Below are 23,913 nucleotides of genomic sequence, written 5' to 3' on the forward strand. Positions count from 1 at the left end.
AGATATGACCCAGATCGCAGCAGCATCAGTGACAAACCTCGCAATCCTATTTCTCCTACTTTTTTTTACATTTAAGATTTTATTTATTTGAGAGAGAGAACGAGCACAGAGCAGAGGGAGAAGCAGGCTCCCCACTGAGCAGGGAGCCTGATGCAGGGCTCGATCCCAAGACCCTGAGATCATGACTTGAGCCTAAGACAGATGCTTAACCAACTGCACCACCCAGACGCCCCCCCCCCCCATTTCTGCTGCTTTGATGTGCTTCTGTGCCCATTGAAAATTGATCCACCCTAATGTATGGGACAGGGTTTGTGGAACTCCTTCATGCCCTAAGCTCCTGGGCTGAAACTGAATTGTCCTTCATTTGAATTCTGTACAGAATGATTGTAGGATAACCAGTATTTCTTTCTGTTCCTCAGGATTCAGAACTGAATGAGTTAAGAAAAACCATCGAGCTGCTGAAGAAACAAAATGCAGCTGCCCAGGCTGCCATTAATGGGGTCATTAACACGCCGGAGCTCAATTGCAAAGGTAAAGGAAGGAGCAGCCTCCAGACCAATGACCTTCCTGCCCTTAGAGCCGTCCCCCGGCAACATGCAGTGCAGCCTCCCTGCCCAGGGGTGCGTGTGTGTGGCAGTCACACAGGGCCTGGGAGGCAAACACTTTTAATCCCTAACTCCAGGCCTCTGGGAAGACCGCTCTCCTGGCTCAGCCTCTTCCCTGATGTATCTCAAAAATGGACGAAAATCTGTTTCTATTGGCAAAGTATCAAAAGTGTTTCACTTCACTTCACTTGTGCCCTTATTACGCTCTGATACGTGGACATGGGCTGAGCTGGAGTGAGCATCCCATGTTTGTCCAGGGAGGAACTTCTGAGTAAATTGCTTTGTGCTCATGCGTCCTAACCTGGGGCGGGAATGGAACCGTGAGGACGAGTTCCCTCCCGCTGTAGCGATATTAACGGTAATGGTAGAAGGCCCAGTGACAGCTAGTGTTTGTGGAACACTCATTGTGTTGTAAGCACACTGCTCAATGTTGTCGGTTGTTCATGGTCTCATTTTCCTCCCACGACAACCTCCTGAGTGTGGTGCTGGTCCTCTCCACAGTGCACTGATGAGAACCCTGAGTTGCAGGGAGGAGATTCCCGTCCAGAGGATGCAGATTAGTAAGATGCAGAAGTGGGACTAGCCGTGGGTCTCTCTGGAACCCATGCTTTTTTTTTTTTTTTTTTTAAGATTTTATTTATTTATTCATGAGAGACACAGAGAGAGAGGCAGAGACACAGGCAGAGGGAGAAGCAGGCTCCATGCAGGGAGCCTGACATGGGACTCAATCCCAGGACCCTGGGATCACACCCTGAGCTGAAGGTGGCAGCAAACCACTGAACCACCCGGGCTGCCCTAAACCCCGTGCTCTTAAAGAGTAGGCTGCGCCTTTGTGTGGAAAACCGGCCGCAACCTTTATTTGGCATCACCATTACTTCGGATACCAGGCCCTCTGAAAAGTGATGACCGAGTTGAAATGGGAGGGATGAGCAAGAGCTGGCCAGCCTGAGTAAGCGAAGAGAGCGTTCAAGGAAGAGGGACTAATGCACATTAACACGTTAAGGCTCTGAGATGAGATGGGCTCGGCATTTCCAAGGGGCCAAGAAAGGCTCGTGAGGCAGGAGAGTAGAGAGGACTGGGGCAGGGGCAGCCAGACAACACAGGTGACTGTGCCACAGTCCCCCTAAAACATAATCGGGTGCCTATCTTAGGCTTAAGAGAGCTGGTGTCAGGGTGTAGGAGGAGGTCAGGGAGGGGAGTTCTCTTTCTCAGAGCTTCTTCTGACTTCTGTTTGGTGAAGTGGGTAAAATGGGCCCTCATTTAATTAAGTAAAAAGAGCATACCGTGCACCTGCTCCAGGATCATAAAACCAGCAGCTGAGAGCAGAAGGTGCTGTCCAATAAGAAAGGCCTAGGAGTCCTCAGGTGTGTTGGATCCAGGTGTAAGAGTCATTCCTGGGGACAGAGGAACGGGCTCAAGGCCACAGCTGCTGATGTCCTGGCCTGGGTCCCCAGGAAACGGTACCTCCCAGTCTGCAGACCTCCGCATCCGCAGACAGCACTCCTCTGACAGCGTCTCCAGCATCAACAGTGCCACCAGCCACTCCAGTGTGGGCAGCAACATCGAGAGTGATTCCAAGAAAAAGAAGAGAAAGAATTGGGTGAGTGTACATCCAAAGACTTTGGTGGGTGCTAACAGGCCAGAGTCCCCCTCTCCCCAGCCCAGAAGGAGCCCCCAGGCCAGCTCTTAACTCCAGAGCATAGAGCTTTGCGAGTAGATCCAAAGAAGCTTGTGGATCTTTTTCTACCAAATTCAGTGTTGTGCTCAGCCAAACACCAGGACCTAGGAAATTACCACCACCTGATAGCTTTTCTGTTTCATGAGACTTTATGTGACATACTCCTCTTTCATTTCATATATGTGTCATTTCGTCCTCCTCATATGTCAGCCACAAAGTGCCAGGTAATAGAGCCAAGTTACTCTTGAGTGGTTTCTTCTTAGTTATTTGGGGGGGGGGGGGAGTGGGTATTACTAGTTATCCCATCGTTATCCATGACCCTTATCTGTTTATTTACACAGTTGCCAATGATAGCATGAAACCAATTTTCTTTGAACACTTTTTGACCGTGTCCTATAAGTAAAAGTTTCATCATGTAGATATTAGGTGTTAGTGAAAGGTGTTAAACTGGGGCGTTGTACTTCAAAATGGCAAATTTAATAGACCCAGTCTCCAATGCATTGTTTCTCCACATTTCCATAATCCCAGTGAGCCTCTTGAATTTCTGTACAGTGGTGTCTTGAGCAGTTTTTTTCCTATTTTCCTGGGGATATTACACCCACCCACCCAAGTCTTTTTCAAGTAGGTTCTGTGCCCAATGTGGGACTTGAACTCACAACCCCGAGATCAAGAGTGGCGTGCTGTGCCGACTGAGCCAGCCAGGACCCGCTCCCCGGCACCACCACCACCCACCCTCTCCCTCGAACTTATTTTTAGTTCACTTTGGGCTGAGGATTGACATTTGCTGCTCCCTGTGTTCAGTGCAGGGATATCCCAGGTTGATCTGAAGTGGGCTAGTGCTCAAAGGGCCCCATCCATCAGTGCTGACGACATCGTGTTTTCATAGTAGCTTCAATGTCCTCATCCATTCCATACCCTTCTCCCTCATTTTGTGTTATCTTGGATGGGTGGCGAGGTCTAGCAATAGAGCAGTTGAGGTTGGAGTAATTCCGGTTCCTGATGACTTGCACTGGAAGACCGTAAGGCCAGTTCAGTGTGGCCCTCTCATTATTCTGACCAAGTTTTTCCTTTGTTGCTAATGACTTGCAGTCAACTCATTGGCTATGCCTTAAAGAGCATTAACATATGTTGCTGATTCTAATATACTGTTGGCAAAATATGGTCTGACTTGATTATCAAAGTGATGAGAGAGAATTATTTTGTATGAAAAACAGTGCTTACCCATTTTCTCCAATTCAAGAAATAAAACTTACTTACTTGCATGAAGACAGATCTTGGTTATCGGTAGAATTGGGGAAGATGGATAATTGGCATTCTCAGACGATCCCAAAGCTTACTTCTATCTAATCTTTGTAATCTCCTCTTCTACCTGGCCCTGTACCAGAGGTAGGTGCAAGGATTTAGGTTGATGGTTTATGTGCCAGGTCCTTCTGTTTCTGGAAGTGGAAATAGGATGAAAAGTAGGAAATGGGATCTCAATCAATCAACCACATGTTGGACATGCCATTCCTTATAGATGTAATACTGATGGTTAAAAAAAAAAAAAAAATCCCATTAATTATGTCAGAGTGGCCTGTTTCAAAATTTCTTAATGGCTAAGAAAACCCCCAGGATGTTTTCAGAAGGAAAGAAAGATTTTTACAAAAAAAAGAAATCACTTCTTTTTTTAAAAGATTTTATTTATTTATTCATGAGACACACACAGAGAGAGAGAAAGAAGCAGAGAACACAGGCAGAGGGAGAAGCAGGCTCCATGCGGGGATCCCGATGCGGACTCGATGCGGGACTCGATCCCGGGTCTCCAGGATCACGCCCTGGGCCGAAGGCAGGTGCCAAACCGCTGAGCCACCCAGGGATCCCCCGGGAAATCACTTTTTAAAAGACCTTATCTCAAGACAAAACTTAATTTTTTTGGTCTAGAAAAATATGTGCTTATCACGGCTTTCAGAGAAGACCCTGCACTTTAATTCCTTCTTTCCTCATTAGCGTTTGTAGATCTGTCCCATGATTTGGGGAATTTGTCATATTCCAATTCCGTTTTCCCGATATAGTTAATGAATTTCTTACCAGCGCTTACTTTTTGAGTCACAAGTGAGGTGACTAATTCCCTGCTTATTCTATCATCTTGGGTGTAGGCAAGTACAGCAGGAACTCCTAAGTAGATCTATCAGAGGGCTGTACGGCCGTGTTGGGACTAGTGCAGCAGTGAAGCTATTTTTGCTGCGAATAGAAGACACATACATACCCCCCTCCCCCCCAAAAAAAGTTAAGGGACAGAGAGATGGCTGATAAGAGACAGAAGGGTGAGAAGCACAGGAAGGTTGGGGGCAGTCATTTCAGCCAGCCAAAGAAGCTGGAAGAACTCAGATCCTAGGGACTTCCAGAAGCGCTATTCCTTTCCTTTCCTAATTGAAGGAAGATGCTTCTAACGCTCTGGAAGATTCGTGTTCCTCCTGGAAAACTCCTCTGTGTGTGGTGTTTATATATGAGCCATGTCGTGTCTGAAAAGTCCGAGGCTTTCCCTGTCACTGGCTTTCTCTGTTAAAAATTGTCTTTTTTCCTTCCCCTTCCCCATTTTTTTGCTTGCGTTTTCCCTGGCAGGTCAATGAGGTAAGCAAGACCAACGCTAATGTCAGATACCAAGCTAACCCATCCATTGATCTGACTAATCCCCTCTGCATCCGTCACCGTGTCTGAGCACCCTGCTTTGTTGCTGCATAACCTCACCCTCTCGACATCCATCCGCTGAGCCAGGCTCTGTCTTGCTGTTGGCATCTAGCCTCGAAGCAGGAGTAGGCATGGAATGTCACCCACAGGTCCAGTCCTTTGAGCTGTCAGCACCAGATAACTCTTCTTCCCTTACTGCACTGATTCCAGAGAGCTGTTGGGAACCTTTGTCGTTGGTGGGGGGACGGGGGGTTGGTGGGGGGGAGAATTAATTGCTCTTTTGTCTGCATGTCTCTGTTTTGCCAAGGCCTGAGAGTCGGTTGCAGCCCTGGCCAGGCTGACAGTGTCATGTGTTCAGTTACGCAGCTCCTTCAAGCAAGCCTTTGGGAAGAAGAAGTCCCCCAAGTCTGCATCCTCTCATTCCGACATCGAGGAGATGACAGATTCTTCACTGCCTTCCTCACCAAAGTTACCACACAACGGTTCCACGGGTTCCACTCCACTGCTGAGGGGCTCCCACTCCAACTCCCTGTAAGTCTGTCTGTGTGGGATGCTCACTGGCCAGACGATGCCTTTGGCCCCTAGGAACCCTCCAGGCTAGGTGTCCTGTTAGTATACATCTGCTCCTTGGGGTTTTGTTCATCTTGCTTTCATGGGACTGGGCACGTTCTTCCAATGTTTTAGGACTAGAGAGGTTGAAAGAGAAAGGAATCTTCCACTGTTGTTCTGGAACATCACTGTGGGTGGCCATGGGCAAGTGCTTAACCTCTCTGTTTCCATTTTTTTACTTGTCAAATTGGGTGTTGGCTACTTATCCTATCCTGAGGATCGGACGAGATAAATGGATGGGAAAGAGCTACGACCATCTTGCTGGGAGAGGATAGTATGATGAGTGTTAACAGTTTTTGCTGACATTCCAGTTCATTTTCGTGACAAGACTTAGGGATTACACTATTCTCTGATCAGAATTTGATGTTGACTCTTTCTCCAAGGTCAGCACTCAGCAACCGGAAGTTTAAAAAATGGAGAAGACTCTGATAATTCTCTTTTTTTTTTTTTTTTTTTTTATTAATATTTTTTATTTATTTATGGTAGTCACAGAGAGAGAGAGAGAGAGAGAGAGAGAGAGAGGCAGAGACATAGGCAGAGGGAGAAGCAGGCTCCATGCACCAGGAGCCTGACGTGGGATTCGATCCCGGGTCTCCAGGATCGCGCCCTGGGCCAAAGGCAGGCACTAAACCGCTGCGCCACCCAGGGATCCCTGATAATTCTCTTTATCGAAGGGTTCTGTATTTGGTAAAATGATTCATCACCAGGGGCTCCCCTAGTAAATTTTAAAGGAGTCAATTTGTAAAGAGCTCTTCAGGAACACAGCTGCTTCTGTTAAGTCAGACAGGTGTTTGCTCATGTGACATTGGCTTAGGTGCTCTTCTCCTTGGCAACTAAGTACGTAGATGGAAAGAGTCATCTTCTCTTGCCCAGCCAACCTCCCATGATTTCTGTGAGCCCCCCACTGATCATTGCATCATCAGGGGTGTAGGGAGACAGTCATGTGCCTCATCTAAAGAACAGAAAGCCCAGACTGTAGAGGCAGGAGCACCTCAGGAATGGCTTGAGATGGACAGGTGGGGACCCAGGCGTCAGCTAGAGGATGGCACGGCTAGCTCCCTGTAGCAGTGAGAAAGATTGCCCCTCCCCATAGGACTGAATTCCCTTGGAGACCACCGTATACCAGGCCAAGAGTGAAACAAGAACTGGAGCTCAGGTGGGACAGTTAGTGAGATGGGACGGTGCCCAGAAGAGAGCCAGTGTGGCTGGAGTTGGACAAGACAGAAGATGGTTGTAAACACCTCAGTTTTGTCACTGGTGAAAATGAGATTAATTACATCTACTTCCCTGGATACTTGTAAGGTCCCTCTCAGATACTGTGCATGAAGGACCTCCTTCCTCTCCTCCTCCTTCAGTCTCAGGAGGCCAAGTGTATGGAGCTGTCCCTAAGTCCACTTAGCCAGCAGGCCATCCTGCTGAAGACAGCAGCCATACACATGTCCCAAGGCTGGCTTGCCAGACGGGTGCGGGCAGTGTGGGCAAGGAGCTTGGCTGGGTCTTTGCAGCCCAGCAGCTGCCTGGACAGCACAGGGGACAGGAAGTGGAAGCCAGGAAACAGCACAGAACCTCAACTTCTCAGCAACCCGTGAAGCATGGCTCTGCTGGGGGCCGCTATTTTACTTCATTAGTTTAATAGCTCCTCTTCTCTCTAGGAGCACTGGTGAGAGGGTGGCCGTGGGGGATGTGTGCTTCCTGTGTGAGCGAGGTGCAAACCAGGGTGGGTGGAATGCTGTGGAGGATGGGCTTGCAGTGCGTCCCTGCGATGCCTGCCCCAGGTCTGTGTTCTTGTGTAAAGAATTAGGTAAATCCCCTAAAGTGTGAGCCCTATTTGACCTGCTGGGTGCCTAAGAGGCAAATAGGGGAAAGGTCGCCTATGACTCACAACACGCCATCCCACAACATCTCAGTTCCTCTGACCAGGAGAAAAAGGGACTCCTCACTGATTATTTGTGGATTTAAACATTGGCTGTCACAACCCGTGTTCTGTAGAGACCAAAGTCGATTTAAGCAGTGTCCCACCCCTTAGGATTAGGGATCAGTGGGAACACAACATAGTATAGCTCATTTCACTTCTGAGCTCCTGCTCCTGCTCCATGCCAGGCCCTGGTTACAACCGTGTACGGATGAGGTTCCAATTCTGGTAGACCCTGTATGCCCCGGCGAAAGGCAGACATTAAACAAATCCAAATAAACTAGAAAACGATCAGCTAAGGGTTAATGCTCGGAATTAAAATAGTGTGTTGGGATACAGAGTCGCCACCGTGGAAGGGGTGGCCAGGAAAGGTGACATGCCAGCTGAGATCTGCATGCTAAGAGAGACCACTGGTTAGTTCTGGTTGGTAACACTGGCTGCTATAAGATATGCAGTCCCAGAGCTCAGCGGGTTGACATATGACTGTTTATCTCTGGTTCACACTGAACTTGACACAGATATTCCTTGTCCATCAATCAGCAGGTGGCCTGCCATGAAAGGCTCCTTCCACCTTGTGCGCCAGCCATCCCACAGGTCCTGACTCCTCTGCTGAGTACTCTGTGTCTAGCCAGCAGGTGGGGCGGGGGGAGAGGGGAGAGAGTGCAGGAGAGTTTTATGGGTCAGGCCTGGAGGAGACAGTCCGCCAAGTGGGGCCGTCCCACCCACAAGGGAATAAGTGACACGTCTGCACCAGGAGGGAAAGGAAATAGACTGTGGGGAGCAGACAGGCTGGGGGCGTCTGGGAAGGAGGGATGGCTGCCACATGATGGGAAGTAGGAAAGTGGCAGGAAAGGAGGCCATGGAGGTAAGGCCCAGAACATGGGCATCTTTGAAGTCAAAATAAATTTGCATCTGTTTCTATGCGTGATGGGAGAGGGTTTTGTTTTTGTTTTGTCTTTAAGATTTCTTTGTTTTAGAGACAGACAGTGCAGGATAGGGGTGGAGGGGGAGAGGGAGAGAGAGAATCTTGAGCAGACTCCCCTGCTGAGTGCAGAGCCTGACGCGGGGCTCAGTCTCCATCTCACTTGAACCAACATCAAGAGTTGGACGCCTAACCGACTGAGCCCCTCAGGTACCCCATGGAGAGAGGTGTTTTGCTTTTAGCTTGATTTATTTAAGTAATCTTTGCACCTGATGTGGGGCTCAAACTCATGACCTGAGGATCAAGAGCCACATGCGCTACTGACTGAGCCAGCCAGGTGCCCCATCCTTGGAGAGTTTTAGGCAGGAATAGAAGATCATCTGAACTCCTGTTTCACAAAGATCAGTCTCCTTTCTGCAGATAAGGCACTCAGGGGAACAGGAATGGAAGTAAGGCAACCACACAAGAAGCTAAGAGTACCTCCCGCAGCGCCGTCCACCCCACTCTGGCCTGTTTCCTGTCCTTTGAACACTCTATTCACACACCCCCAGGCCTTTGCCCTTTCTGTGCCCTCTGTCCGGTGCACCTTCCCTCAGATGTGCTCTTCCTTCAAGTCCCTGCTCTAGTTCTCACTAATGCCTTGCCTGTGCACTTTGCATAAAATAACACCCCCACCACAGCCTGCACTCCCCATCATCCCCCTTTCCGCTGTTTTATTTTTCACCATGGCACACATCACCACCTGACGTGCAGATTTCCTCAAGTTATTTGTTCTCCGACCCCCCACCCCCACCCCAAAAAAACATGCAGGATAAGCTACATGGAGGTAGATACTGCTGGATTTGCAGACATTCAAATACTAGGTGAAACAAATGGTGACTTATGGTCGTAGTGAGCCCTGGATGGATTTAAGATGTGTTCTAGAAGCACGCTGACAGCACAAGGTGATATAAAGTGTGAGGGAAAGGGAAGAGTAATCCTTGAATATTCCTAGATTTGCAACTTGAGTACCTGAGTATATGGAAGCATTGCTTCTGGAATGGGTGGGAGGGACCGGGTGGTCAGGAAAGGAGGTGACATGCCAGCTGAGATCTGCAGGGCATGGTGGACATCAGGAGCTCTGGCTGGACTATGTTAAGGCCCAGTTTCTCAGGAGACATCCCTGTGGAGATGCCAACCAGCCTGGGACTCCTAGAGACAGAGATCCAGGAGACGTGGGCTCACAGATGGTACTGGGATATGGGAAACTAGAGGATACTCCGCAGGGTTGAAGAGAGATGGAGAGGAGCCAGAGGGCCAAGGGCTGAGCTCCGGGAGCTCTGAAGAGAAAGGAAGAGCAGCCAGCGAGATGGGAAGAGGTGGGAGGAAATTGGGAGCAGAGAAAAGAAACTGCTGGGAGGGGGGTGGTAGCTGGGCCAAGTGCTGCAGGGCAGCCGGGGAGGATGAGGGAGAGTGGATGAGGCACTTGGCTGAGCAGCATTCCCAGCGGCCATTGCGAGAACGCTCCCTCCAAACCGCTCTCCCCGTAGGGATCGGGTGGGGCCGACTCTGGGCTCCGCTGCCCTTCTCTGACATTCCACAGCATCTGTGCACACTGGAGATGTTTGTTTTGGGTCTGGCTTTCCAGAGGGTGGGCAGAGGGCAAATGCTTCTTTCCAACCTTGAAGGGTTTGTAAGAATGTGCAAATCTAGATGTGAGAGGAAGTTCAAAGAAGTAACCCAAGGCAGAGGAGTCGGGGGCCCAGAAAAGTTCCTACCCTGTGGGCGAAAGGAATGGTGGTGTGGGAAGGCAGTGTTTCCCACCCTCGAGACGTTTGAAATTAGGTATGCCACCAGCCCAGACAGTGGAAATTGGGGAGTAACACGTTAGGGACTGAGTAGCAGAAAACCTCCATCAGGTTGCCTCAATAAGTAGCCCACGAAGCGGATGAGCACGTATTGAGTGCCTGCTGGATACAGTTCAGGCACATGAGCTCTAGAGTTAAGTACACCCCCCCCCCCCAGGTTCTGTCCTTATTATTTTCTTTCTTTCTTTTTTTTAATGATGGGCATGTTCATCTCTGTTGGACTCAGCCTCCCCCCTTTTATTTTTTATTTTTTTAATTTTTTTTAAAGATTTTATTTATTCATTCATGAGAGACACAGAGAGAGGCAGAGACACAGGCAGAGGGAGAAGCAGGCATCATACAGAGAGCCTGACGTGGGACTCGATCCAGGGTCCCCAGGATCACGCCCTGGGCTACAGGCGGTGCCAAACCACTGCACCACCGGGGCTGCCCAGCCTCCCCCCTTTTAAAAGGAGATAATTACATCACATCTCCGTGGAGTTAGTAGTGGATGGAGTAAATTACTAGTAAGGTTCAGATGCCTGGCGCAGTCGTCCGTGTAGGCAGTCAGCATTTGCTGAGCACCTGTTATGTGCCGATCAGTGTGATCAGGCTCCAGAAATGATGCAGAGAACCCGGGTCCCGGAGCAGCCGGCAGCCATGCAGGAGACCTGAAGAAGACAACCGAACCCTAGTGCAGAAGGGACCAAGGGAAAGGTGCTGCCTTGGGCACTAGGAATAGAGACTAAAACTTAGCCGGGCCTGCTGCAGAGGAACTTGATTTTCGGGAAACCTGGCTGGCTCAGTCAGTGGAGCATGTGGCTCTTGATCTTGGGGTTGTGGGTTCAAGCCCCACACTGGGTGTCAAGATTGCTGAAAAATTAAATCTTAACCTGATTTTCAACGTCATCTCTGTATTGGGTAGGACATCCCTCCTGTGTGACCTTGCGGTTGTGTGTTCCTGAGAACAGGGCTATTTTGGGGGGAGCACAGTACTCCTGGAGGACTTATTCTCAACACAGACTTTATTAGTTTGCTTCTCTATGTAAAGTCACTGGCCAAGCTCTGCAAAGTCACCCGTGTGATATATCCCACAAAGTAGGTGCTCAGGAAGTCTTGTGTCTCTTTGATTGCGAAAGCTCTCTGGGGAAAAGGTGCAGACCATGTGAAGGTGACTGGGGCAAAACGTCTGCCCCAGAGGGCCCGATACAGCAGACTGATGGTGTGAATCCAAGCTAACTAGTCCCTGCAATGAATTGGAGCCTTCGAGGTCTGTGCAGGGCATGGTTTAGCAAAGACTGGAGTGTCACGATGGAATTTTGTTCAGACTTTACACTCCACTTAAGCCAGGAAACCATACTCCTCTCTCAAAAAGAAACCAGTGTTTGCGAGCCCCCACTGCAAACCTTGCAGACCAGAAAAGGCATGACCAGGTAGCTAAACCCTACAAACCATAGGCTAGTCAAAGCACAGAGAGAGGAGGGCCAAGGGAGGAGGATCTGAATTCTCAAGACATTTTCTAGCCTCTTATCCCAGATCTGTTAGCCTCAGTTTGCCCTAGGCATAGAGTGGAGATACCCAGAAGATTTTCAGGAATTTGTTAAAGGGTTTTGGAATATTTTGTAGCTGAGACATTTCCTTGGCTGCCAACAACTTTTAAAAAATGGAGTAGCTTTCTACTCTGTGCATCTCTTGAAGCCATTCAGGGGCAGGTCGAGAAAATCACAACGAAACGATTTGGCCACTCGGGTGTTAAATTTTTCTTCTAGTCCTTTCTGCCCCCAAAATACAATTACATCTCTTTTAACAATTATAAATGGTTTCCCTCTGGCAGTGAACATTTCCACACCCTCAACCAGTTTTACAGGTCAGGCTTTTCTTGGCCTCAAATCTAGGGCTTGGTGTTGGAAGAGTGGGCTGCGCCATTATTTCTGCAGAGACCACGTGCTCACCATGTCGTTCGGAGATAATCAGCTTCAGCTTTGTAACTTTATGAACGTGGGTTTTTTTTTTCTTTTTCATTTTTTCTATCTTCAGTCCAAGAAATGTCAAACCTGCTTATTCTGGATCACCCCTGACACCAGATCCAATGATCTTTGAAATCAACAGACTTTTTTTTTTTTTTTTTAAGAAAGTCCTCTTGTCTAACATGGCAATTCATCATGACTTTGATGATCTTCCACTTAGTGCTGACTCGCCAGGTATCTGAACATCAAAACTAACTGATCACCTAAGGAACCCAGCCTAGAGGGGCCACCTCTTAAGACAAAGATCTGACATGCGGCTGGAGAGGTAGACACTGAGCCACCCTGTTGTACAATTTTCACATAAATCTGTGACTTTGTCATATCACCCTGTCTGCTCTCTTATGATCTGACATGTTTCTCTTTCTTGCTGTGAGCTTATTAAGCAGTGTGGGCAGGTAGGGGAAGGAAAGAATGTTGCTTTTTTTAAGACACTTTTAAAAGATAGAGTTATAGGGGTAGCCTGGGTGACTCAGTCAGTTAAGCATCTGCCTTCAGCTCGGGTCATGATCCCGAGGTCCTGGGATCGAACCTCACATGGGGCTCCCTGTTCAGCAGGAAGTCTGCTTCTCCCTCTACCTCTGACCCTCCCCACCCTCAGCTCATGCTCTCTCTCTCAAATAAATAATTTTTTTTTTTAAGATTTTGTTTTTTCATGAGAGACGCAGAGAGAAAGGTAGAGACATGGCAGAGAGAGAAGCAGGTTCCCTGCAGGACTCGATCCCAGGACCCAGGCATCACAATCTGAGCCGAAGGCAGATGCTCAACCACTGAGCCACCCAGGCACCCAATAAATAAAATCAAGAAAGAAAGAAAGAAAGAAGGAAGGAAAGAAAGAAAGAAAGAAAGAAAGAAAGGAAGGAAGGAAGGAAGGAAGGAAGGAAGGAAGGAAGGAAGGAAGAGAGAAGGAAGAAAGAAAGAAGAAAGAAAGAAGAAAGAAAGAAAGAAAGAAAGAAAGAAAGAAAGAAAGAAAGAAAGAAAGAAAGAAAGAGAAAGAAAGAAAGAAATGAGGTTTAGAATGTGACCAAAAATAAATAACCTCTTCCACCCAAATCTTTCAGTTACTTTCACTTTAGGGCAAATAAAAATCACCCCTCAGCTGTCTGACCTTAGAGTGTCTAATCTTTAAAACAGACAGTTGACCTTCCTTCCCTGAGTGGGTTTAGCTCTCAAGGGCCATGCGGTGTCCCCATAGAGGCCCAGCTGTGTACACATTGGGACCGAAGGGGCGGTTTTAAACCCGGAAGGTTCCCGCTGTCTTTTGCCGGCTCCTGTTTATCCCAGATTATTGGAATTTGGCTGAGGGGCACGCCAAAGCCACCCTGATTGCCAGCGCGCTGCAAAGAGCATAGAGAAGCAACACAGTCTGGATTTCGGGGGCCTTGGCATTGGCGCCCCGGGAGGCGCTGGCCGGCTGCTCAGACAGGGTGACGGGCGCACAAACCTGCCAGGGAACGCGGGGGACACAGGCTGGCGGCCAGGGAGGCCTGAAGCCGCGAGCTCCGAGCTGCTCTCCTCAGCAGCGCCTCTCCCCGCAGCATCTCCGAGTGCATCGACAGTGAGGCCGAGACGGTCATGCAGCTCCGGAACGAGCTGAGGGACAAGGAGATGAAGCTGACCGACATCCGCCTGGAAGCGCTCAGCTCCGCGCACCAGCTCGACCAGCTGCGGGAGGCCATGAACAGGATGCAGGTGAGCCCGGGCCCCCCCTTGCTCGCAGCTCCCCGCTCTCCTCTGGTCCTTCGTTTTCCTCTTGCTTTTCCAAAAGGAGCAAGGCTCCTTCTCTTTCCGTGCCCTCCCAGGTATTGCCCAAGCCTCTCCGCCTCTGACTTCCCGGGGCCCTGCCATCGCCTCCTGCGAGCAGCAGTCTCCTTCGCCTGGCCCTTGAGGCCTCCCAGTTTCACCTCCCAGACTCATCAGTCAGAGGGAGCCCCTCACTGCTCCCTTTGCACCAGGAATTTCTGTTTCCTAACGTTCCCTCCGAGGGGATGACCTGCCCAGCCGAATCAGACCCTTCCCCCAGGGTTAGCCTCACCTTCTGCAAAGCTTTTCCAGATCCCGCCTCTGGAAGAGTTAGTGCTCTCAACTGAATTCCTCTAGATGTGTTCTCACAGCCCCTCACCTTCCACCCTGGATTGGAAGGCATCTGCATCTTCTGGCTATTTCTTTCTTTTTTCATTTTTCATTTTTCTTTTTCTTTTTTTTTTTTTTTTTGCATCCCTTTCTCTGGAGGTAGTCCCAGGGCTTTGCACATGGTAGGTCTTCCCTAAATATCTGTAAGGATGAAAGAGCCCTGTGGGCCCTGCCAAATGGGTCCTCGCTGGAGAACCAGCATTTCCCAAAGGAGGTGCCACAGAACACATGTTCCACGAGAGGCTCTGTGGAGGGAGAGCTCCTGGATCACCACTGTTTAGGAAGGCTCTGCACTCTGTGCCCCCTGCAAGGCCCACAAGGCAGAGCAGTTCTTAAGGGCTCTAAGTCTTGCAGGAATGAAACCCGTCAAGCCCAGAGTCTCTCAAACTCCTTGAATGCTAAGGCTCTTTTTCAGCTAAGACTCAGGCAGCAGGCTGTGGGAAACATTGCTGAGGTCTTTCCGAAGGCCAGCTCTCCAAAATGATGGCCCTCGCCCTGCCGGACAGGTCTCGTATGCACCCAAGAGCAGCAAGCACGGCCAAAGCTCTCTGATGGTGTGACTGACCGGGCCTCGGCTGGGATACCCAACTTGATGGCGGTGGGGGGCTCTCTGGTCCCTCCTGCGGTAAACACCTGTTCGCGTTACATCCACCTAGTAAGGGAGCCTCTCCCTTCCTCTTTGCAGAGTGAAATAGAGAAGCTGAAAGCCGAGAATGACCGGCTGAAGTCAGAGTCTCAAGGCAGTGGCTGCAGCCGGGCACCCTCCCAGGTGTCCCTCTCTGCCTCCCCTAGGCAGTCCATGGGCCTCTCGCAGCACAGCTTGAACCTCACCGAGTCAACCAGCCTGGGTGAGTGGCATCACCGGGCTGGGCGCAGGTCAGGGCCTGCAGCGGGCTCTCCAGTCTCCAAGCACGAGCCCCGAGATAAGCAGATGAACAGATCAAACGGAGAGGCAACAGGCGTGCGTGCACGTGGGGTGCGTGTGTGTCTGGGTGTGCGTCTGCTACCGACATGAGCTCAGCCGTTAGACTGCTGTCATGCTTTGCTCCAGTGCCCCCACTTCTCCGGGCCATGAGCTTGGATCCTCTTGTCCACCTTGCTGAGTTCTGTTTGGTCCATTTTTAAGAGGCTGACCTGCAAGCTGAATGCTGCATAGAAACCCCACAGCAGCGGGTCCCAGTTGGGGCGGTGGCTCGCTCTGTGGTCTTCCTGCCTTCGGGACGGAGTCCAGGCCAGCACAGTAATGAGCGAACACGGTCTAGGTTTTCTTTGTAAGCATATCGAGGCCGACGCTTTGATTTCTTATCCATGATGCCGCGTTGCTGTCGTTTTGGTTGAGCCTCTGCCTCGCACTTCCATTTGGCAAGGGACATCGTCAGCCTGCTGGTTCTTGGTCGGTCCACCATCGGTTTCTGTGGTTGCATTCTCCATTCTGCCCTCTGCCCTTCCCCTACCCGCCCCCCCCCCGCACCCCGACACCTGGTTTGTCCCGCTGCTGTGCCAGCAAGCAGCGGGGGTGTCAGGAAGCCGGCTTTGCTGTCCCCATGTGCCTAAGGCTGTTGATGTTTTCCATTCGCAGACATGTTGCTGGATGACACTGGTGAATGCTCGGCTCGGAAGGAAGGAGGCAGGCATGTTAAGATAGTTGTCAGCTTTCAGGAGGAAATGAAGTGGAAGGAGGTTAGTTGGATGCCTTTCCCTGCTCTGCGTGTCCCCTCTGCAGGTAGAACTGCCTAGCGTAGCGATGTCATCGTCAGACCGAGTCACCTGAGCGCCCGAGGTGATTCGGGGGTTCTCCTAACGCTTCCCTTAACTCCCCGTCATCCCCGGCAGCGTTTGACACGACGAGAGTGACCAGATGACCCTCCCTCCCTCTTGCATTTGGAAAGTCTAATAAAGTACTAAAAATATCCCCGTGCCGCGCTTTCGCGGAACTAAGCGCTAACCTCCGTCAGGAATGGCTTTTCTGAATCTAACGTGTTGCAAAAGCACTTCGCACAGAAGCAAGCTGCCCCAATTCAGCCGACCAGGAGCACCAGTTTTGTCCAGTGTTCAGAGGCCGCCGACGAGGTGGGAGGCCGAGGGGACCAGGCCCCGCGGGTGGCTAAGGGGAAGCATCCTGGCGGGCTTCCTGACTCCCCGAGACTGAGGAATCTTGAGTTTTCTGTGTCGTTCCTGTTCCCTGCTGGGGTCTAGGAAGGTCACGCCACACCCACCCCAGGGGCTTTTTTGGGGTAGGGGGTTGGCACAATCTTTAGTCATTGATTAAATCCACCTGATGCTGTAGTGACCCTCTCTCAGAGAAGCGGGGAAAGACTTCCGGAGTCGTTACTTCAAGTCCCCTTCAGTCTCTTGTTTGTTGTTTCCCAGCATCCGTGCCGACCCGCTGCCTGTGGTCTAGGAGTCCTGGGGGGACCCGCAGTGCCCACCGCAACGGAGCATCTACAGCCAGACTCTTGGCAGGAGGATTCCACAGTAGGGCTGGCTCTCTCTTCTTGTCGAAGGGGGTAGACCCAGGTTTTGGAGCCGCCCATGATTTCCTCCTCATCTAGCCTAAAAATATATATATTTTTTTATATATAAAAATAAATATGAAGAGATTCATTTTCTTTTTTTTAAAGATTTTATTTATTTATTCATGAGAGACACACACACAGAGAGAGGCAGAGACACAGGCAGAAGGAGAAGCAGGCTCCATGCAGGGAGCCCGACGTGGGACTCGATCCTGGGACCCTGGGATCACGCCCTGGGCTGAAGGCAGACATTCAAGAGCCACCCAGACGTCCCAAGAGATCCATTTTCAGAGCTTTACCTAGTGGAGTGATAAGACTATCAAGGGGAAAAATTCATCCTTAGAACATCCTTATAAAAAATTCAGGTGGGGGTTCCTGGGGATGTGCATTGTTCTAGGGATCCTCAATAGGAACAGATAGATGTCACGTTTTATAAAAGTTTGAGTCCCTTTTAAAAATTGTGTTGTTCTGGATCACCACAGCATCCAGAGGAATCGGTCCAGCAGACCAGGTTACCTCCGTTTTGTAACTGAGGAACCTGGCGCCCAGGTGACAGGGCAACTGGTGAGGCCGGGTCTTCTGATGGCAAGACTGGTGCTCTTTTCTCGGCTGCTTTTACTTACCTGCCACATACACCCCCGCCCGCACTCCCTGCACCCACCCTTCCAATTCCGTATCCTTATGAGCACATCAGATCTGAGATTTTAAAATCCAACAAGATGGAATGTTCTATTAGTTTTTCTTTAATCATTGTGATTAGTTATCTCCTCCCCTGCCCCCCTTGTGCAGAGAGCCCTATTGGGCGAAGTTGAAAAGAAGTAGGAAAAAGATACTTTATTGTGAACTTCTCAGAGTTTTACTTGTTTTCTAAATTGAGTATGATTTAACCTTTAATTAGCAGAAAAGCAATCAGCGTTGTTTAAGGAAAAAAAAAAAAGGAATGTATTCTCTCCTGAAGGAGTTTAAGATCTAGCAAGGAGATAAACTTGGTTTACAGATAGACCTAAATACCTAAAAGTAAACAAGTACAGAATACGTTAATAGATAGGTTATATGTAGAACCAGTGAAGCAGTGGGCACCGTGAGCCTGGTGGGTTAATCACTGAAGGCTTCCTGGAAGAGGTGAGCCTGCAAGCAAGGTTTGGAAAAGGAGAGATGGCAGGAGAGGGGAGAAGCATTCCAGGCAAGCGATGTGATCTGTGCACTCTCCAAGGTACACCTCTAGTAGACGCTTCTAGATTCCAGAGAGGAGGTCCTCTCTTCCTGACCCACGGATTGCTGTTTTTCCAAGACAGCAGGGAAAGTTTTGTTTTTGTTTTTTTTTTAAAGACTATTGTATTCCAGCTACGTTGTATCTGGTGTTGTAACAAATAGAACTTTTATTCCCCTCTCAAACCATTGGTGGAGTTCTAAGGCAATCTGAGTCCTTGCTAACCTGTGTCAGAAAGGATCCGCCTGGTTTTCACCTGCATGCATTTCCTTACCTTTAGGATTCCAGACCACACCTCTTTCTTATTGGCTGCATTGGAGTTAGTGGCAAGACGAAGTGGGATGTGCTCGATGGGGTGGTTAGACGACTGTTCAAAGTAAGTGTCTGAGAGGCTGGCTGCAGTGGTCTGCCCAAAGTGGGGCCTGGGGCGGAAGGGAGGGAGGGAGGGGGGGGGCAGTTTGTGTCCTGACCGGGGCCTCTCCTTGGGCCTGCTCCCCACCCCTGTCCTCGCGTTGCTGGGACTTGTCCCCAGGCCACTTAGGTAACAGGAGGTTGGTGAGTACAGACCAGTGATGGGCCAGCCAGTGAGAGCCGTTTCCCTGGCCCTGAGCAATTATTTGAGCCTCGCGTGGTGAGCTGCTCATGTCCAAATCCTCCCCTCACCTTAGAGTTGTGTCCTATTGAATATGCTTTGGAGTGAGTGCCCTGTGAGCAGGGCGAAGACCGCAAATTTCCATTCTTCATTTGATCCAACTTGGCCAACACCTCACAGAGCCTGTGATTTGTGCTTCACACGACAGTAACATCTGTTCAGGGGCCAGAGTCCAAGATGGTACTGAAGTTATTCTTGCATTTGTTCTAATCACATCACCGGAGTGGGTGGGTGTTGATCACAGGAGGAATAACTAAGGAGTACGGAGATGAACCTGCAAGCGCAAGGTGTTCGGGAAGAAGCTTTTCGTACCTTTCTTTTCTGCTGTCCCTAAGTGAGTCCACAGTCATAAGTGCTCGCTAATCATGTCTCCTGAGCAGTATTCGTACCCTGCATTTTTGGTGCCAGAGACCCTGCTAACGTGATCCCAGTTTATCTCCAAGCCTGTGAGGAAGGCCCTATTATTTTCACATTTAGAGGAAAAGCAGGACTCAGAGCAGGTCACTTGCCCAAGGTCACAGAGCCAGAACTCAGCCCTGCTGGTCTAGTTCTATTGGTCTGACTTTAAAACCCGAGTTAACAAGTGCAATCTCTAGCATCTCGATGCTGGTGGCTTCACACGCGGGAAGCCCTGTTCTCTGGCCAAAGGTCATTCCCCATCTTGGAGGGCTGTGGAAATGTGACCGGGCAAGAGATGGGAATGGCTGAGGGCAGACCAATCCCGCTGCCTGGACCCAAAACCTCGAGTCTGCTGATGGGCAGTCGGGACATCCTTGGCTTAAAAAGACAACAGTTTGGGCTGGAGACAGCCTGTGGGGCGTCACATGTGAGGAAGTGAGACCATTAAAGGGAGAGAGGCTGTTAACCAATATTCCACGTCATCATCTTCCAGCCACCTCCTGCCCACAGACCTTCGGTCCAAGGTCACTGACCCCTAAAACCTTTTGGTCACTCACCTCAGAGGGCACACTTTCCAAATTAAACACAATTTTTCCTGCTGCTTCTTTCGTGCAGTCCTGGAGTCAAATACATAAATGTATCTGACTGCAGAACTCCTTTTTTTTTCCCTGGGGTTTGCTCCCTTTGTCGTCATCAACGTGGTCTTTGCTCTGGGCCAAGAGAAGGGGCTGGTGGAGAGATTTGGCGTCAGAATTACTTTCTCGTGAGTTTTCGAGCACTGGTCACAGGCCCTGGTGTCTTCAGGACTTCAGCTGAACTCAGGAAAAGCAGCCTCACTTCTCCGTGCCTGGTTCATCCAGACTAAACGTCCACGATTGTGTCAGGGCTCCCCTCCACGTCACTAACCAAATAAATCTGTACTTGAAGAGGCCTGCGATCCTCGGGCATCCTCCCCGTAGAAAGTCAGCTCCTCCCTCCCCTCGTTCCACAGGTTTCAACCCAGGCATCAACTGGGAAAGAAGATGGTCATAAATCACCCAAAGAAAACATGAGTCACGGGCGGATTTCTAGCCACGTCTTTGATGGGGTCTTGATTTTACTCTTCCCAGGAATACATCATCCACGTCGACCCCGTGAGTCAGCTGGGGCTGAACTCAGACAGTGTTCTGGGCTACAGCATCGGGGAGATCCAGCGCAGCAACACCTCCGAGACCCCCGAGCTTCTGCCCTGTGGCTATCTGGTGGGCGAGAACACGACCATCTCCGTGACCGTCAAAGGTAAATCCGGCGGATGGCGGAGGTCGGTCGGAGTTTTCAGGAATTGCAGTTTTTGTTTTGTGACTTGGCGTAGCAAACCGTGGCCACAGTTTTGTTTGCCCACATGTGCGTGGGTTGGTTTCTCTCCCCCCTGCAACCACAGTCATTCTTACCTAAGCAAGTTCAACGGTCTTTAGCTTTTTCAACCACCACCGGAAGCAAACAGGTTTAGTTTATTGCTGAAATTATATAACAAAAGGTCCCATTAGCCTTATGACTCTGAGATGTTGGAATCTTAATAACTCTGATGAAACAGGGCTCCACGGAGACCAGTGGGTTATTCTTGCCAACCGGCCTTGGATGTGCTCGCGTCCTACAGGTGGGAGCTTCTCTTGCCCACGCACCGTGCTGCTGGTGCTTCCGATTGCCTCATCACGCAGGGATGTGAGGCCCCAGGCCAAAGTGTGTTCCAAAGAACTCAAGGCCCACAACGTATCTTGGGGGGGTGGGGGGGTAGGGGGTGAGAAAAAGTTTCCTGGCCAAATAAGTCTAGAAAACTACATCATTAGACCCAACTGTGTGTAGGGGACAGGAAGACAGGAGTGTATTGATGCACCAACTCCGTCCCCAGATATGCCAACTCCTGCCATTAAGAAGGCTGTTTAAGGGGCACCTGGGTGGCTCAATCAGTTGGGTGTCTGCCTTCAGCTCAGGTCATGATCCCGGGATCAGGCAATCGAGCCCCGCATCAGGCCGCCGCTTGACAGGGAACCTTCTTCTCCCTCTCCCTCTGCCATTCCCTCCACGTCTGCTCTCTGGCTCTCTATCAAATAAATAAATAAAATCTCCTTTTTTTAAGATTTTATTTATTTATTCATGAGAGACACAGATTGAGAGAGAGAGGCAGAGACACAGGCAGAGGGAGAAGCAGGCTCCATGCAGGGAGCCCGACGTGGGACTCAATCCCAGGTCTCCAGGATCACACTCTGGGCTGATGGCGGCACTAAACCACTGAGCCACCCGGGCCGCCCAAATAAAATCTTAAAAAAAAAAAAAAGAAGGCTGTTTAATCTGACATAAATGTATTTGACTGCAGAACTCCTTTTTCCCCTATATTTTATGAACTCCCCCGCAAAAATATAGATTAATAAACACTGCACAAAGCTCAACCTTCAGGGTGTCCCGTTTCTTACTTCCCCATAAGGCGCAGCTCTGGACTAGAGTTTTAACAGCGTGCTATTGGGGTTGTTTGATGCAAACCTTGTTTCCTGGTTGCAAGGTTTTCCAGAAGCACCCCACCATTCTTTAGGAGCAGCAGTTTCCACCCGGCTCTGCCAGTGACAAGTCTAATGTTACCAGTCGAGCCTCACACACAGCGTTCTGTGAAATTGCACAGCTGTGGCCTCAGGCTGCAGGGGACAGGCACCTACCCCAAATTAACTTTAGCGGAAATTCTAAATGCACCTGGAAAATGCAGGAATACACTTCAAACACTGCTGGATCCGGGCATCCCGACAGTGTGTGAGAACCAGGCCTGCCTCTGCCTTGTGTATTTTCTGAGCTCTTTGCACGCGGCTGCCAAAATGGCCCTGGTAGCCCTGCTTCATCCTTCTGGCTTGGCAACCTAAAAGAGAGAGAAAGTCCTTCTGGAAAAGTGTGACAGAAAATTCTTCAAGATGATTCTGGGCCCACCTGAGTCAAATGGCCGTCACTGACCCGGTCATTACGAGTAGGGAGAGGGTTTGGCCCAAGCCTGGCTGCAAGCCCGCACCTTGGGTGGCTGCAGGTGCTGGGTCAGCGCCTCTTGAACCACCTGGGATAACCTCCCCTTAAGAAGGAAGAGTCAGACTATGAGGGGCAGGAGGAAGGGGTACCAGGCACACCAAAACAGGGCTGCACTACAAGAACCCTTCAGGGAAAGCCTGAACACGTCACAGGTTCAGACTGCATTTGGTCCACGCCGGGGAGCATGCATTGTCACTTGTAGGTGCAGCTGCAGATCCTGAGGGGTGAAAGGAGCCCTCTGTTGCAGACACCAGACCTCTGTAGGAACTGTGACAAGGTGGTCTGTCAAGGGGGAATGTGCCACCCTCCCCGCTCCCCCAGAGCCCGATCTGCAACCGTCAGCATGTCAGGTGGTGCGGCATCTCGAGGGATCAGCTCAGGTTTATTTTTAAGCAACACCTGACTTCTATTTTCTGGCAGTGCTTGAAACTTAGGCCTTCAGGACACTGTAAACAATGCAAGAGTTTGAGCTGAGAGATCCATGGGCTGTGGATGGTCCCCTCCAGGGTCCCCCGGGGTTGGGGCGGGGGTGTGACTGGGCATGCCCTGAAGTGAGTTCATCAGCAGCGCAGTCACTCCCAGGGGGTTTTAGGGCAAAAGGCTAAAAAAGCAGCACATATGTAGAGAGGGATGTTTTTGTGGGTTTTCCCCTCTCTTATTATTAGGTTTAGACAAGAGACCCTGCCTTACGTACTTTGCATCAAGTTTCAACCAGTGTAAGCTACACTTAGCTCAGTGCCAGGAGAGGCCTGTACCCAGAAGATAAGTCATTTAGAAACCTTCATCATGGTCATTCTGGAATACTCTCTCGCATATAGTGGCCATTCTTGGTGGGGGGGGCGTGGGGGGAGGATTAGATACAAGCATATAAATGCATTTGAGGGGTTGTTTGCAGTGAATAATTAGTCAAAGTGAGTAATTATGTCAAATTATAATACGCCCTTATAAAACAGAATAAATAGGGGCACCTGGCTGGCTCACTCAGTGGAGCATGAGACTCTTGATCCCGGGCATGTAAGTTCAGGCCCCATGTTGGTTATAGAGATTACTTAAAAATGAAATCTTTAAAAAAATAGAATAAGTGCTTTTTATTTTTTTACCTACATATACTAGTTTTCTTAAGGTGAGTTTTAACAGAATTATCTTAGGTTTCAGACAAGTAACCTTGGATGGATCTTCTCTTGAGAATGATGTCAAGAAAATAATTCTTATAAAAAAGCCAACAGCCAGGGCACCTGGGTGGCTCAGTTAAGCATCCTGACTCTTGATTTCGGCTCAGGTTATGATCTCAGGTTGTGGGGTCCAGCCCAGCACTCAGCAGAAAAGGAGAGGTTCTCTTTCTCTCCGTCTCCCTCTGGCCTTACCCCCACATGCACGTGTGCACATTGTCTCATTAAAAATGACTAAACAAATGTTAAAAAATTAAAATAAAAAAGCCAGCAGCCCTGACTGGTGGAGTTGTCTCAGGTAGGAAAGGGGAAAGCTACATTTCCTCTTGACATTGTTGAGGCTCTGAGCCCTTGGTGGGTGGCATCTCAGCCTTCACCTATAGTCCTCATATCCCTGAGATCAATTACATTTCTTTGTTTTAAAGATGAAAGTGGGGACACCTGGGTGGCTTAGCAGTTGAGCCTCTGCCTTCAGCCCAGGGCATGATCCTATAGTCCCAGGATTGAGTCCTGCATCGGGCTCCCTGCAGGGAGCCTGCTTCTCCCTCTGCC

At 49.8% G+C, this 23,913-nt stretch overlaps 1 protein-coding gene across 6 annotated transcripts in view; it reads left to right on the forward strand.

The window, feature by feature from the left end:
- The window catches only part of NAV2 (neuron navigator 2), a 722,151-nt gene that overhangs the window by 679,249 nt on the left and 18,989 nt on the right, over nt 1-23,913 (forward strand). For all 6 annotated transcript variants that reach the window (XM_049099111.1, XM_025459747.3, XM_025459751.3 and 3 more), the window contains 8 exons: nt 420-531; nt 2,060-2,205; nt 5,309-5,481; nt 13,782-13,935; nt 15,062-15,224; nt 15,956-16,056; nt 18,380-18,475; nt 20,260-20,428. In XM_049099111.1, coding sequence (XP_048955068.1) covers nt 420-531; nt 2,060-2,205; nt 5,309-5,481; nt 13,782-13,935; nt 15,062-15,224; nt 15,956-16,056; nt 18,380-18,475; nt 20,260-20,428 — 1,114 coding nt within the window. The remainder of the gene's footprint in view (nt 1-419; nt 532-2,059; nt 2,206-5,308; nt 5,482-13,781; nt 13,936-15,061; nt 15,225-15,955; nt 16,057-18,379; nt 18,476-20,259; nt 20,429-23,913) is intronic.

The sequence above is a fragment of the Canis lupus genome, chromosome 21 (genome assembly GCF_003254725.2).
Source record: "Canis lupus dingo isolate Sandy chromosome 21, ASM325472v2, whole genome shotgun sequence".
NCBI classification, from domain to species: Eukaryota; Metazoa; Chordata; class Mammalia; order Carnivora; family Canidae; genus Canis; species Canis lupus.